At 43.4% G+C, this 14,203-nt stretch overlaps 1 protein-coding gene across 1 annotated transcript in view; it reads right to left on the minus strand.

Moving 5' to 3' along the window:
* Positions 1 to 418: 418 nt before the first annotated feature.
* Positions 419 to 14,203, minus strand: part of CDH6 (cadherin 6) — a 165,906-nt gene continuing 152,121 nt past the window's right edge. The window contains exons 9-12 of the mRNA XM_083747253.1: positions 13,089 to 13,210; positions 11,487 to 11,604; positions 11,146 to 11,397; positions 419 to 6,030 (exon numbers count right to left, since the gene is read on the minus strand). Of these exons, the coding sequence (XP_083603379.1) occupies positions 5,540 to 6,030; positions 11,146 to 11,397; positions 11,487 to 11,604; positions 13,089 to 13,210 (983 nt within the window). The 3' untranslated portion in view covers positions 419 to 5,539. The remainder of the gene's footprint in view (positions 6,031 to 11,145; positions 11,398 to 11,486; positions 11,605 to 13,088; positions 13,211 to 14,203) is intronic.

Raw genomic sequence — 14,203 nt, forward strand, 5'->3', positions numbered from 1 at the left:
TTCATTCTGTGTTGGTCAGACAAGACATTAAGATGAGCAGGCTGAATTGCTGCAGGTACTGGTTATATAGCCACTCTTTATTTCCTCTCCATGGGCTATCATGCAACCCCTATCAATGTCTACTCAGAAGTCCTATTGTGTTCATGGAGGCTTGCTGTCCAGATAGGCATGTATAGAATTGCCTCCTTAGTTTGCAGTCCTAACCCCCTTTACTTGGGCATCAACTCCCAGTTTCTGCCAATCACTGTTTTTTCAGCTACTTCATCAAATATAGCGCGAGAATATTCTGTTGCAATTTCTGTTCTTATCACTCCATCCTGGCACTCAAGACATAAAATCTTTGCTCACGGAATTTTGCTTTCCATTGCACTTTGGGGGAAAATATAAAGCTTTAGTCATATATCAACGAAGTGTGAACTGATGCCAAATTAATGCTATTTATTAAAATAAATAAAAATAAAATTCCATGCTTGTAAATTGCACGGATAGGAGAAAACCTTAGGTGATTAATGCATAATATGTCAGCCTTCAGAGAACGCTGTAATTCATTTTTAAAATTCAGTTCGGCATCTTAATTTTGATGCCAGTATGTTAAATAGTTTATAGAATATCTATGCACAAGCTGCGGGTGACTTACTGTCATTTTATTGACGAGGCGAAACACTTTGTCAATAAAATGCAAAGTTCTGGCGCGAATTGCCTGCTACTTAGTGTCACTGATTCCCGGGATGAGGGTCGCACGCTACTTAAGCCATCAAAGTGCCACAGCATTAGTGTTGCTAATCCTGGCTAAATCAACTTAAGCCATCAAAGAGAATTTGCTACATCAGGAGAAAAGTACAATCAACACTTGTTCACACAATCCACTCAACCTTTTAAGCCTCGGTGGCGCATTTGACACGGTGCCGTTTTTTAAGGCAAAACCAGTTTCTATGGCCTGTTCAATACTCAAGATGGTGTTGCGGCCAACCACCACATCCAGCTGCTCTCAATTCCAGAAGAGCTTTCAAATGTTCCTGTTGGTGTTTCCACTCCAGAATCATTCCTGTCTCCTGTTCTGCTTGCTTTGGGGGAACATCACATATGGCAGCGGTGGGAAATGTAGCTGGACTACAACTCCCATCAGGGCTGACCACTGGGAGTCCCATGTCATCTAGAGAGTTGCAGGTTTCGCACTTCCTGACATAGGGTAATGTTTGCCAGGTCTGGCGCCATTGGCCTTTCATCATTTCCTGTAAAAGGAAGCAGGAAGAGGTCCCAGCAAGATGGTTAGCAGATAGCGGTTGGAGTTCAGTCTCCCAGAAAACACTTGGTTTGTGCCTTCTGTTTCATCCATTTAATTGTTTATAATTTCTGTCAGCTCCTTTCAGCAGCCTTGAGTTTTGCCTGACCCTGACCTCTGCTTGCTAGTTTCTCATTGTACCGCTAGTCCTGCTGTCCAGATTTTACATCTTGAGAGTCATCTAATCCAGCCTCCTACCAGGCGAGAATCTCAACCAAAGCATCCATGACAGATGGCCACCCAACCTCTGCTTAAAAACCTCCAGTGAAGGAGAGAAAATTAATTGCTGAATTCTCCCAAGTTGAGATAAATGGAGCTTTTATTTGAGAAGGCATTGGGAACTTGGATGGGCTTTCTGAATTGCAAAACTCAAAGCCCTTCTATCATTTTCAGCACTGATCTGCTCTTCCACATAGAAGAGGCCAAACCTTTGGACTGGTCTTCAAAGCAACCTCGCTTAATTCTACTCCTAATATTTGCTGTTTCATTTCAATCCATAACGAAGCACTTTGCATTTTAAAACTACTGCATTGAGAGCTTTCATAAAGCATCGCGAAATGTCTCGTTTGGCCAACTTATTCGCAGCTGTGTATTTTATGCACACAAACTTTTAAGATATTACAGAGTAAAATAAATCTGTAATGGCATCTAGCGGATTTCTTCTGCATCTTGTATGCTATACAATGTAAGGAGGCAGCTTCAGACCTGATTGTGGACCGAACCTGCTAATCTATGATGCTTGTACTTGCATCTTAAAGTCAGAAGATTGACAATAGCTTTCAAGAGACCTGGATGTGGTTTAAGAGAGGTTTCACTTCTAGTGTATAAGCATTTCTTTTGTCATATTGTTGTCTTTGCTGAAACTGGCTTAATGGGTTTTTTGAAACAATTCTCTCCCTCCCCCCCAATAAAAATTGCCAAGTGGCATAAATGTGAAATGTACATGAACCCTCTTTCTAAACACTCTCAAATCCCCGTAGGAGAAACACACTATTGTCCATCTCCAGCCAAGGACACAAACAGAAAATTAGGTGCATTGGTGGGAAATAAAAGAAACAAGTCTAAAACAAATTCAAATGGCTAGCTATGAGTGTGACAACATAAGTCTAGCAAAGCTGTTTGGTAACCAAGAGAAAATGTTTCATACACTTTCCATCTGGGATCTTTGTCACAGTAAAGATTTGCATCTATGGCAGTTCTTGCACCATATTCTTTTAAGATGCTAGTACAGTGGTACCTCGGGTTAACAAACTTAATCCTTTCCGGAAGTCTGTTCTTAAATCAAAACCCTTCTTAAACTGAGGTGCGCTTTCCCTAATGAGGTCTCCCGCCACCGGTGCCCTTCCACCATTCCGATTCCGTTCTTAGACTGAGGTAAAGTTCACAAATCGGGACACTACTTCCAGTTTTGTGGAGTTCGTAAACCGAATAGTTCATAAACAGGGCTGTTCTTAAAGCAAGGTACCACTGTACTCAAATGTAAACTCAGAACCGTACCTCTGTCCTTTGGCAAATAAATATTGGGTTGCGGGAGATTGGTAGCATTGTAAGCACAATATTTTAGGATTACCATCCTCCAGATGTAGCTGTAATTGGAGAAATCTAACCATACCTATCCTAGGTCCATGGCTTAAATTCTTAGGTTCATGTAGAGTGCAATCCTATACACACTTATCTGGGACTGGGGTAAGACTGACTTGAACTCAGTTACTTCTGAGTAGACATGCAGAGGACTATACTGTTAAGCTGACTTTCTGTGATAATGGTTTAGTTAGTACCTTCGGTGCAGTATAACAAGACGGACCTGCTCTTACATCTGTCTTGAGGTCCCTTGAAAAGTTCCCGCCGGCAGTTCTAGTGATAGATAAGGCCTTTTCTGGATGCCTTTTACAAACCACATACGGGTGAGAGCTGTGCTATTCCCTATTTCTCTCTTTCCACACTCCACCTGTCTCCCAATCTGGCAGGTACTACTGTGGCTACGACTGATGCTTTAGCCAGGATCTACACAGCTGCAAGGAAGCCAGATGAAAAAATTAGTGGCAACCCAAAGAATTTTGAATCTCCTCCTGCCTATATACATCGGCTGTACTCTAAGCACTCTAACGTTAACTATCTAAACAAAAAGTGCAAGTCATAAAATCATGTGAAACTATATAATTATTGTCGTTAATTAATAAAGAGCGCGTCTACTATAATGCAAAAAAGGACAAATTATTAAAATTATTGTTTAAAATGCTGCCATTAGCTAAAGCAAAGAGCTCTTGAGGTCAGCTAGGGTGCTATTAGCTTTGTTGGTCATGTCGTCCACACCAAGTGAATGACCAAACCATTCTTCCAGAGTTCTACAAAGGATGTTTGAGTATTTGACATCAGCTGAAGCTCTCCTATTTATCTCAGAAATATCTTTCTGCTTAATGAGCTTCAACCAATTATAGTGTCAGCTCCCGGTCCTTGCTCTCTCTTGCTTTTCTGATTGGCTTTTAAAGCTGACGTGGTTATTTTGGGTCCCACCTCAGATGACAAAAGTGAAGAGAGAGATCTCCATCCTTCAAAATGTTTGGCACTGTCCTGGACACCACCTCCATGAAAACCCACCTTTGATGCTCCTCACAATCAATGTGCATGCCCACCAAGGCTGCTGTCTGGCTTAACAGCAGTAGCTGAGTCATGCATTCAGTCCTCCCCTTCCATGCGCCAATACTGGTCCATACTGAAATGAATGACCAGGCTCTCGCTGATTTTGGCAAGGTGGAGATTGTACCAGAAGTTGCCTTTCTACTTGATGGCTTGCCCCTGTCATCATTGCTGCTACCTCTTTCTCCTCCACCACCACCTCTTCTTGGGAAACAAAGGATTGTATTCTAGTAAGTTATACTTAGAGTAGGCCCACTGAAATCTGTGGGTTGTATGCAATGGAGTAGATCCATTGGAATCAATGAACCTAAAGTTAGCTTCAACGGGCTTAACTCTGAGTAAGGCTAGCACAGGGTAAACCCCATTACCTTAAGGTCTAACTTAAGCCTGCTGATTTCCATGGGTCTACTCTTGAGAATGACTTAGCTGGATGTAATACAACATGCTTGGCTGCCACATCCTTCCCAGGCACTCAGGAGCAGAATCCTTTGCTTCAATAGGAGGAGGGAATAGCAGTGGCCAGGCAAGCAAGGAAGCAGGGAGAGGGGTAAGACAGTTGGCTTTCAATCTGCTGGTATGCTTAGGAATAGAACAATATAAAATGGAACTCACCGAATGTACACGGGGGGCTCTCTTTATGTGTTATGGGTTCGATACAGATTAACACGTCTGAATCCAACTCCAGGTGTATTTTCAACCTTATGCCTCTTCCTTCCTTGATACATGTCAGAAGTAATCAACGTGGTGTCCTCCAGATTTTGCTGGACTACAACTCTCATTATCCTTGGTTATGTTGTCTGGAGTTGATGTGAGTTGGAGTCTAAAATCTAGAAGCCACCACTTTTGGCTATCCCTGATATGTATTATTGAACACACGCTATTTGGTCGGTCGGTTTCCAGGAACACAATATTTCAAATATTGTGTCATTTCTGGTGCACTGTTATGGTCACACACAATGAACCTAGTAAGTCCCTCCCCCCTTCTTCCCCATCTCTTGATTGTCCACCACCACTTTAATACTTTGAACCAAGTGACCAGTTCAAAACTGACACTGGTGCTTGAATGGCCACTAGATCCTTTGAAATATTCCTTGCTGGCAGATTGTGGCTTTTAAAAGAGCTACACCCCCTCCTTTTGCTATAATGTTTAAGCTAAGCCACAATGCTTCCTTACTATGGGGTGTTTCAAGACATAATCTGTGGAAAACATGTCTGAGCTGCGTAATTAAAATACAGTGAGATTATTGGGTGAAATATAACAGTAAGATAATCCAATTTAGAAGATAAAGTAGAACAAGTTAAAACCGTTATTCCGTTTCCATTGTCCCTCCATCTCCCTGCCATTGTGCCTCTTTGACTGTTTTGGTATACAGGGTGCACAGAAAATAAGGGAGTTTTCTTCCCCACCCCCCTCCACCCACCACATTATTTGCCTCTTGGATGCTCAAATTATATTTGCGGGGGTCGGAGGGGATGACATTGGATCCACAAAGACTGCAGTCACGGAAACTATTCGAACTGGTTGAGGACCCTTTCAAATAACTGTGGATAAATAGAAAGACGTAGCAATGCCACACATTTCAATGCTGTTTCTTGAAAATGGAAAAAAAAGGCAACATATTAAGAGTCTTTGTCGCTGTCTGCTCCACCGTACATGTCGGCCAACTTTTTAAACCGCGGACCCCAGTCACTGAGGTAATCGTAGTCCTGGTCTCCATCCGTGGTCACCGACTCCAAGGAGCTGAGGGACTCTGCCACAGATCCATTGCCTTCATATGCGTAGGTTGCTAATGAGTCATAAGGGGGCGCTGTTGGATCCGAATCATTCTCCTTTAACCTTTGGCTAATGAAATCTCTGACGTCGGTGTTATCCCGCGCCACTGGAGTCCGGCGCGGCACGAAAAGCGCTTCTGGCACAATGTCTCGTCGCAGTTTATTGTCTTCTATGGCTTCAGGGTTCCGCAGCGTGCCAATATCAAACGCTTGGGTGTCTTCCTCTCCACCACCTTCGTCATTGTAACTGACAATGTTGTCTCGGATGTCCTCTTTGGAAATGATCAAAGGCTCTTTCTTCCGTTGTCGTCTCAAGGCTGCAAACAGCACCACTGTAACTGGAAAGAAAAACAAGAAGCAGTGTCGGTGAATGCTGAGGAGGAGGAGTTCATTTGCCGCCCAATTAAGAACAAAAATAGAATGGGCAATATATGTGTTGCTCGAACGTTGTCTTTTATAAGAAACTCTATCAAACTGCCCACTCCAAATCCACAGTCTCTCACACTGCAGCCAATCCTACTCTGAGCACTAGGGGTTGCAGGGAGGGTAAATATTAGGAGGATTTCAAGCTCGAAGGAAGATGAAGAGCAGTTATTTTTTGTCAGCGGTAGATGTTGCTTTGGGGTTTTGATTTTTGTTTTACTTTGCGCAGCGTGGAAATGATCCTTATAAAATCACAAGTGCAATTTCAAGGCACATGGAAAGGAAAGGAAAGAAAAAAGTTGTCTCTTAAAATGACTAATGCCGAATGTCAGAAATGCTTTGGAATTTATTTAAGGGAACGCCCTGAGACCTCTGGGTATATGGTGGTATATTATTATTATTATTATTCACACACAGAGAGCCAGAGAGTGCACCTTTCCAGGTGAAATGCCACATTAGCCGTATTATAGGTGAAAAAAAGTAAAAATTGGGTTTTTCCCCCTTTCCTTGATAAAACAATAAGGAACACGTGTTGCAGTTCCTAATTTTAATTCACCTCTTTATACAGCGTACAAGGATATAGATAGATAAATAAATATGACCAGTAAATAAATTTATTTAAAAAGGGAATCAAGTTATTTTTATTAAATAAAAATACAGTGGTACCTCGGTTTATGAACTTTTTTTTATAATTATAATTTATTAATTTTCCATCAAAAGAAAATACAAATCACACCACATTACAACTTCTATAATTTTTTCCATTTTTAGACTTCCTTCAGCCTCTCTGCCAATCATCCGAATTTTATCTTCTTTAATTACACATTTCCAAGTTTTGCTATTGCCTTTATGCCTACCCCCCACTTCTATTTTCCTTTTTTACAATATTTCTTATTTTATTACAGAGCTTCTTTAAATGCCACTAATGTTATTTCGTTATCACTTATACATTCCCAACCTCGGTTTACGAACTTAATCCATTCTGGAAGTCTGTTCTTAAACTGAAACCATTCTTAAACTGAGGCGCGCTTCCCTAATGAGGTCTCCCGCCGCCGGTGCCCTTCCACCGTTTAGATTCCGTTCTTAGACTGAGGTAAAGTTCTCAAACTGGGACACTACTTCCGGTTTTGCAGAGTTTGTAAACCGAATTGTTCGTAAACAGAGCTGTTCTTAAACCGAGCTACCACTGTACTGCCCTTTCTAAATGTTCCAAAATCACACAGAAAGAAAGGGGGATGTTTTTTAAGAGCCAGGAAAAATAATGAGGAAACAAACAAAAAGGAAGTGAAGGAAGGAAGGAAGAAGGAAGCAGCTTCCAGATGTGTTGAGGGCTGCATAAGATGGGGACAGAGGGCAGAGATGCCCTGAGACCGCAGCTGCTACCATGCATCCACTATAAATTCTAAACCATCCCTCAAATTGCCTTTGCTAAACATTGTACTCTGTGTTATCCAGTACACAACAGCTCAAAATCCCAGAGCTGATTTGTTTTTGTTTTTTAATTCTGCCTCGCTAATGTCATTATGAATGAGATTTCACTAAAAAGAAATGAATATTCAAATTGGATTTGTGCAAACCACTGACTCAGCTCCAAATATAACCCTGTTCTTGATGCTCAGTTTGTCGTCTGAAGTGAACTTGTAAAATAAGCCCTCCTAATGCTCAACAAAACGTTAAAATAAATGTAAAGCTGAGCTGTTTTTTTCTCCCCACTACCCTCAGCAGTTCTTAGCATTATCTGGGATTTTGCAATAAATAGACTAGGCTTTCTCGGGCTGAAAGTGAAATCCGCCATGCAGCCGAGGGGGTGGGGTGAACAGCAAAAATAAAAAATAATAATAAATCTGCCTTTTGTCGCTGCTAAAAATGGAAACTGTAGTTCTATTCTTTCCGTGCCTTTGTTTCACATAGTGTTGAGATTGTCTAAACAAAGCATGGAAGCGGATTGAGAAAGATACAATGCTAAAGCAGCTGTTTAATTGAATGCTAGGCCTGGGACCCAAACAATTGTTGTTTCCAATCCAAACACTACTGACAAGTTACCGTATTTTTTGCCCCATAGGACGCACTTTCCCCCCTCCAAAAATGAAGGGGAAATCTGTGTGTGTCCTATGGGGCGAATGCAGGCTTTTGCTGAAGTGTGGAGAGCAAGAGGGGTCGGTGTGCACCGATCCCTAGGCTGCGGATAGCAGCCTGCTTCCCGGAGCGCGGGGTGCGCTGAAGCTGAGCGCCCCACGCTTCGGAAAGATATCCACAGCCTAGGGAGCCCTGCGGAAGTTCCCGCAGGGCTCCCTAGGCTGCGGATAGCAGCCTGCTGCCTGGAGCATGAGGCGCCCTCCGGAGGGCGCCCCGTGCTTCGCGCAGGTGTCCGCAAGCCTTGTGAGCCCGGCGGGAGTTGCCGCTGGGCTCGCAAGGCTTGCGGATAGCAGCCTGTTCGAGCTGACTCCAAAAAAAGGAGGCGTGTCCTATGGGCCAGTGCGTCCTATAGGGCGAAAAATACGGTATTTCCTGCACAGCTCAACAAGGTGATTCCCCAAACCTGACCTGTCTTCCCTAAGGCCCTCTGATGGAGCCCAAAGAGGTGCTCTTTGCGGGATGGGCTTGCGCATGGAATAAGAAGCTCCCACCGCGCCCAGCAAAGTCTTTGGAAGAACTGTGGAGTCTCATTTCCTTGGACAATGATGAGTCTGCTGTACAGGGGTCAGCAAACTTTTTCAGCAGGGGGCCGGTCCACTGTCCCTCAGACCTTGTGGGGGGCCGGACTATATTCTGAAGAAAAAAATGAACCAATTCCTATGCCCAGAGATGCATTTTAAATAAAAGGACACATTCTACTCATGTAAAAACACGCTGATTCCTGGACTGTCTGCGGGCCGGATTTAGAAGGCAATTGAGCCAGATCCGGCCCCCAGGCCTTAGTTTGCCTACCCATGGATTGGAAATAGGATGCTGATAAAGGGGTGTGGTGGATGTTTCACCCTTTGAAAGGACTACGCTGGAATACAGAACAAAACCACCCTTGTTCTCCGTTATTTTCAAAGGAATGCGGAAACTGAGATAATTTGGAACGTACAGTGGTACCTCGGGTTACAAATGCTTCAGGTTACATACGCTTCAGGTTACAGACTCTGCTACCCAGAAATAGTACCTAGGGTTAATAACTTTGCTTCATGATGAGAACAAAAATCGTGCTCCGGTGGCACGGCAGCAGCAGGAGGCCCCATTAGCTAAAGTGGTGCTTCAGGTTAAGAACAGTTTCAGGTTAAGAATGGACCTCGAGAACGAATTAAGTACTTAACCCGAGGTACTACTGTAATCAAACAGGAAAGGTAACCGATTATAAATTTTCAGCGGAAAGCGGGGAAGAATCTGCCAGCTGCAATAGGTTTTTCTATTAATCCCTGGCAGTTTGGAATCAGACCGCTCTTCCTAGGTTGGAAAAAAAATGGCGAGGACAATTTATTTGTTGGAACGGAGGGATCTCCAACAAACTCCCAAATCATGGGGCAAAGCGATGCAGAGGCTTTTGGAAAACTGTGAGACAACTGCTTTCCCTTTCATGATGGGAAATATCAACAGCTGAAAAAATGAAGGACACAACACTATATATGGCTGGGACAGGATCATGGGGGGGGGGGGGAGATACAACATGCAGGAAAGAACAATGATTATAGACTGAGTACCTCGCTTGAAACTTTATAAATCACTTAATATATTAACGTGAATTGAAACCATAAGATTGCAATCCGTATAAGGGATCATTATCTTGAAGGGAATGTAATTGAAATTATTAAGATTTTGGAAAATGAAAACAAAGAGGAGCCATCAAATATAGCAGGTGAGGGTGCCACTTTAACTAAATTGTATAATTTGGTATATAAATAATTGGTTTTAATAATTTAATTAATTGGATAAAATTGGCATGATTATAATGCGGCTGTTATTGGAACAATATTGGAAAATTAGTAAAAACAAAAACAATTAAAACACAAAATAGGATGTTTATGGTAGGCGCCAAGAGTTGGTAGTGTAACTTGGGTAAACTGAGATATTGCGTTACTAGAGTCAAGGAGTTGATACGATCACAACTTCCTTCACTGGTGAACTTGGGGACAGTGTACTTTTGGGTCAGTGTGTACCTGCTGCACTTTGTGGTTATGATTAGCGGGTGAATGTGCTCATGTAAAAGTTAAAGTTTAGTGGACATGTGTGTATGGTGGCTTAGACCATGGCATGACAGCTAAGATGCTTGCAGTGGTTTCTGATTGTGGTTGGCCTATGTATGACTGAGGCAGAAGTGTACAGAGGAGGTGGTTGTGTTATCTGAATATTTGGGGTCACCACAGATTAAATTCTCATAGACATCCAGGGAGGATCCTGGAAGGAAGTACAAAAACCCTGTGTAATTCAAATGAGATCACTTCTCCAATGACACTGGATAACTACGGTCATGGGTGTAGCCAGGAAAAGGGGGAGGCTGCTCCCTCCCTCAAGTAAATAAATAAAAATAATTAACTAAAAGTAGAAATGGGCAATGCTTACTGAACGTTCACGGGGGGGGGGGGGGGAGAAACTTCATCGGAAAATAGGAGGAATTTGAGAAGGAAGTGCTGAAAAGGTTATCAGCAAATCTGAGGAAACTTGTTTTAGTTTTGATTATTTTAAAAAAAAAGATGAAAAAGGCGTGTTCTTTGTAGTTTCGCAAAAGAGACTCGTTAACCACACAAAAGGCGGTCTCTGATTCTGTTATTTAGCTTCCTAGTTTTCAAATGACTGAAGATTTAGACTGAGGACTTGGGCTGAAAAGAAAGCAATTCTGAGGCATCTCCTTCTGAATCTGCTAGACAGACCCAAGCAGAGGATGATGACAGGTGGGGTGTCCTGCCCTCCTAACCTAAATCCTGGCTGCTGCCCATGACTACAGTCTTAATTCCCCATGGCTTTGTTAATGTGTAGCACACATGCATTCTCCATCCATGGACATGGTGAGCTTCTCTTCCCACCTCCCACAATTCAAGCGACTCCTTTACCTAGCAGTATAATGATGCAGAGGAGAATCGCGATCAGAGCGCCTGTGCTGAGGCCGGTTGGGTGGATCAGGGCTTCGGCGTTACAGGAGAGCATTTTCCCTCTCTGGTCGCAGGCGCACACTCGGATGGTCACGGTTTCCGTGCTGCTCTGAATCGGGTAGTCGTTGTCCGATATTACCACGGGCAGGAGGTAGATATTCATCTCGTGTCTGTTATACCGGGTTCTCCTTGTGTAGATCGCGGCTGTGTTATCTGGAGAGAACCAGGAGCATTGTAAGCAGCATGTTCATTCTGAAAGTTCCCCAACCCCAAAGAGAACGAAGCAGATAGACAAGAATTACCTCTGTTGTCCTGAAGGGTGAAATTGGAGCTGCTGGCTACTTCGGGAGCCAGCGAGAAGGAAAATTTGTGTCCGCCGAAAGAGTCGTCTTTGTCAACGGCACTTAAGGTCTGTATGAGCTAAAAAAATGGACAATGGTGTTATTGTATTACCATCGCTGTGACAGCCAGGCTCTTTGAGACCAAGACCTTGTTCACACTGTATTATTCCACAAATAACCTTAGAGCAATGAGTTCGAAGCAGCGTGCCAAGCAGATAGCAGCGGTTGAGATTTCCAGCAAAGAAATGCTGTTCTCTAAGAGTTGCTTTGGAATACATGTCTTATACAGAGATTTTCTACTAGCTCCATCTGGTATGCAGGCTGAGACCCTACCTGCCCGTGGTCTGTCTCGCTAGAGTGGTGCATGCTCTAGTTATCTCCCACTTGGACTACTGCAATGCGCTCTACGTGGTGCTACCTTTGAAGGTGACCCAGAAACTACAACTAATCCAGAATGTGGCAGTTAGACTGGTGACAGGGAGCGGCCGCTGAGACCACATAACACCAGTCCTGAAAGACCTACATTGGCTCCCAGTATGTTTCAAAACAAAATTCAAAGTGTTGGTGCTGACCTTTAAAGCCCTAAATGGCCTCAAAGGCCCAGTATGCCTGAAGGAGTGTCTCCACCTATATCGTTCAGCCCAGACAGTGAGGTCCAGCTCCGATGGCCTTCTGGCGGTTCCCTCACTGCGAGAACTGAGGTTACAAGGAAGCAGGGAGAGCTTCTTGGTAGTGGCGGCCACCCTGTGAAATGCCCTCCCATTAGATGTCAAGGAAATAAACAACAACCTGATTTTTAGAAGATACCTGAAGGCAGCCCTGTTTAGGAAAGGTTTTGATGTTTGAAGTTTTATTCTGTTTTAGCTATTCAACTTGATAAGGTTGGGGATTGGAGTGAAAAGAGATAGGGATCTTTGGGGTGGAGATGGTGATACTTTAGGGAAAAAATCCATCCCATATCTTTACCCCATCTGATCTGCTTTTTAATAATCATATTTATGAATATACAGACTGCCTTTCTTCTGGGGCACAGAATGCCCAGGCAATCTGTCATACACCCAGCTGGTGAATTGTCTCCCGGGCTGTAGGGCATGGTGAACTGGAGTAACTACAAAGGGCTTTCCATCCCCAAACATCAGAGTATGTTGAGTAGTTCTTTTCAGTCCATTAAAAAAGAACAAGACCCCAATCTTTTGTCTCATTCCCCACCCAGATCTTGCAAATACCTAGATGGCAACAGAAATAATTTCAAATATGTGCCTTTCGTATCAAACCTGCAAGGGATTCATCAAGAGAAGCATTAAACAGAGCAAATTAAGGGAAAATATGGGGCCGGCAAACTGAAGTTCAAGAAGGAGCCATGCTGAACTCTGTGATATGCAATCAGCTCCTAAGGGAATGCCAGTCGCAAGCCGATGCAAGATAGTCTCATTTCACTTAGCATCACTGTCAGTTCCTTTGCAATGCATAGTGCCAGCTCACAGGCACAATGCTGTTGCCACCATAACACAGACCACGTTTATAAACCTCATATTTATTCATTACGAAGCGCAAACCACACACCTGCTCGGCCTTTGCGTTTTCGCAGACGAAGGTTTCGTAAAACATGGCAAACTCCGGGGCGTTGTCATTCACGTCCAGGACTTTAATAAACACTGGGATGCGGCTGCTTTCTTTTGGGTTGTCTGTAGTGACACAAAGAGAAAGCCGGTGAAAACATTTTAGCAATGAGTTTGACTCCCGCCCCCCACCTACCCACTGCCTTGTTTGGAGCAATACATTCACAAGGCTAATGCAAGCAATGAACGACATTTTTTCGTGTGCACAATTTATTTGTGAGAGTTAAGGGTATTTGCAGGTATAATCAGAATACATCTCTAACTGCCTCCTAAACCAAAGGTAGGAATTCTATGCTCATTTTTATCTCCTTCGATCCTCTCCCGCTTTCATATCCATCTGACTTTATAAAATTCCACCAGAAACCTCCACAGAGGTCTTTACATTTGAAACTTGATCTGTCACTCTTGTGTGGCCGACCATCAAATATTACTGCATGGAAAAAGCCCTTCAGCTGTGAATCTTATGATTCAACTGTTAAATATGTGTGGCTGACTAATATAAGATCTGTACAAGCAGATAAGGGAAGGAAGGAAGGAAAACTTTTGTTGATTTCAAGTCCCAAGTTATCCACAATAAGCTTCTGGAAAGGCACAGAAGAGGTAGCAGTGAGAGAGATGAGTTATTGTTAGAGCCTCTCTCTCTCTTTTAATTAGAGGTCCTTTTTGAATGGAAATATATTTAAGCTGAAATATAGGCAAAGGGCTCTTTTTAAGGCTGTGTATGCACTATAGAGGGACGCGGGTGGCGCTGTGGTCTAAACCACAGAGCCTAGGACTTGCCGATCAGAAGGTCAGTGGTTCGAATCCCCGCAACAGGGTGAGCTCCCGTTGCTCGGTCCCTGCTCCTGCCAACCTAGCAGTTTGAAAGCACGTCAAAGTGCAAGTAGATAAATAGGTACCGCTGTGGCGGGAAGGTAAACGGCATTTTCGTGCACTGCTCTGGTTCACCAGAAGCGGCTTAGTCATGCTGGCCACATAACCCGGAAGCTGTACACTGGCTCCCTCGGCCAATAAAGCAAGATGAGCGCCGCAACCCCAGAGTCGGACATGATTGGACCT

The sequence above is a fragment of the Podarcis gaigeae genome (assembly GCF_964106915.1).
Source record: "Podarcis gaigeae genome assembly, chromosome: 7".
Classification (NCBI taxonomy): domain Eukaryota; kingdom Metazoa; phylum Chordata; class Lepidosauria; order Squamata; family Lacertidae; genus Podarcis; species Podarcis gaigeae.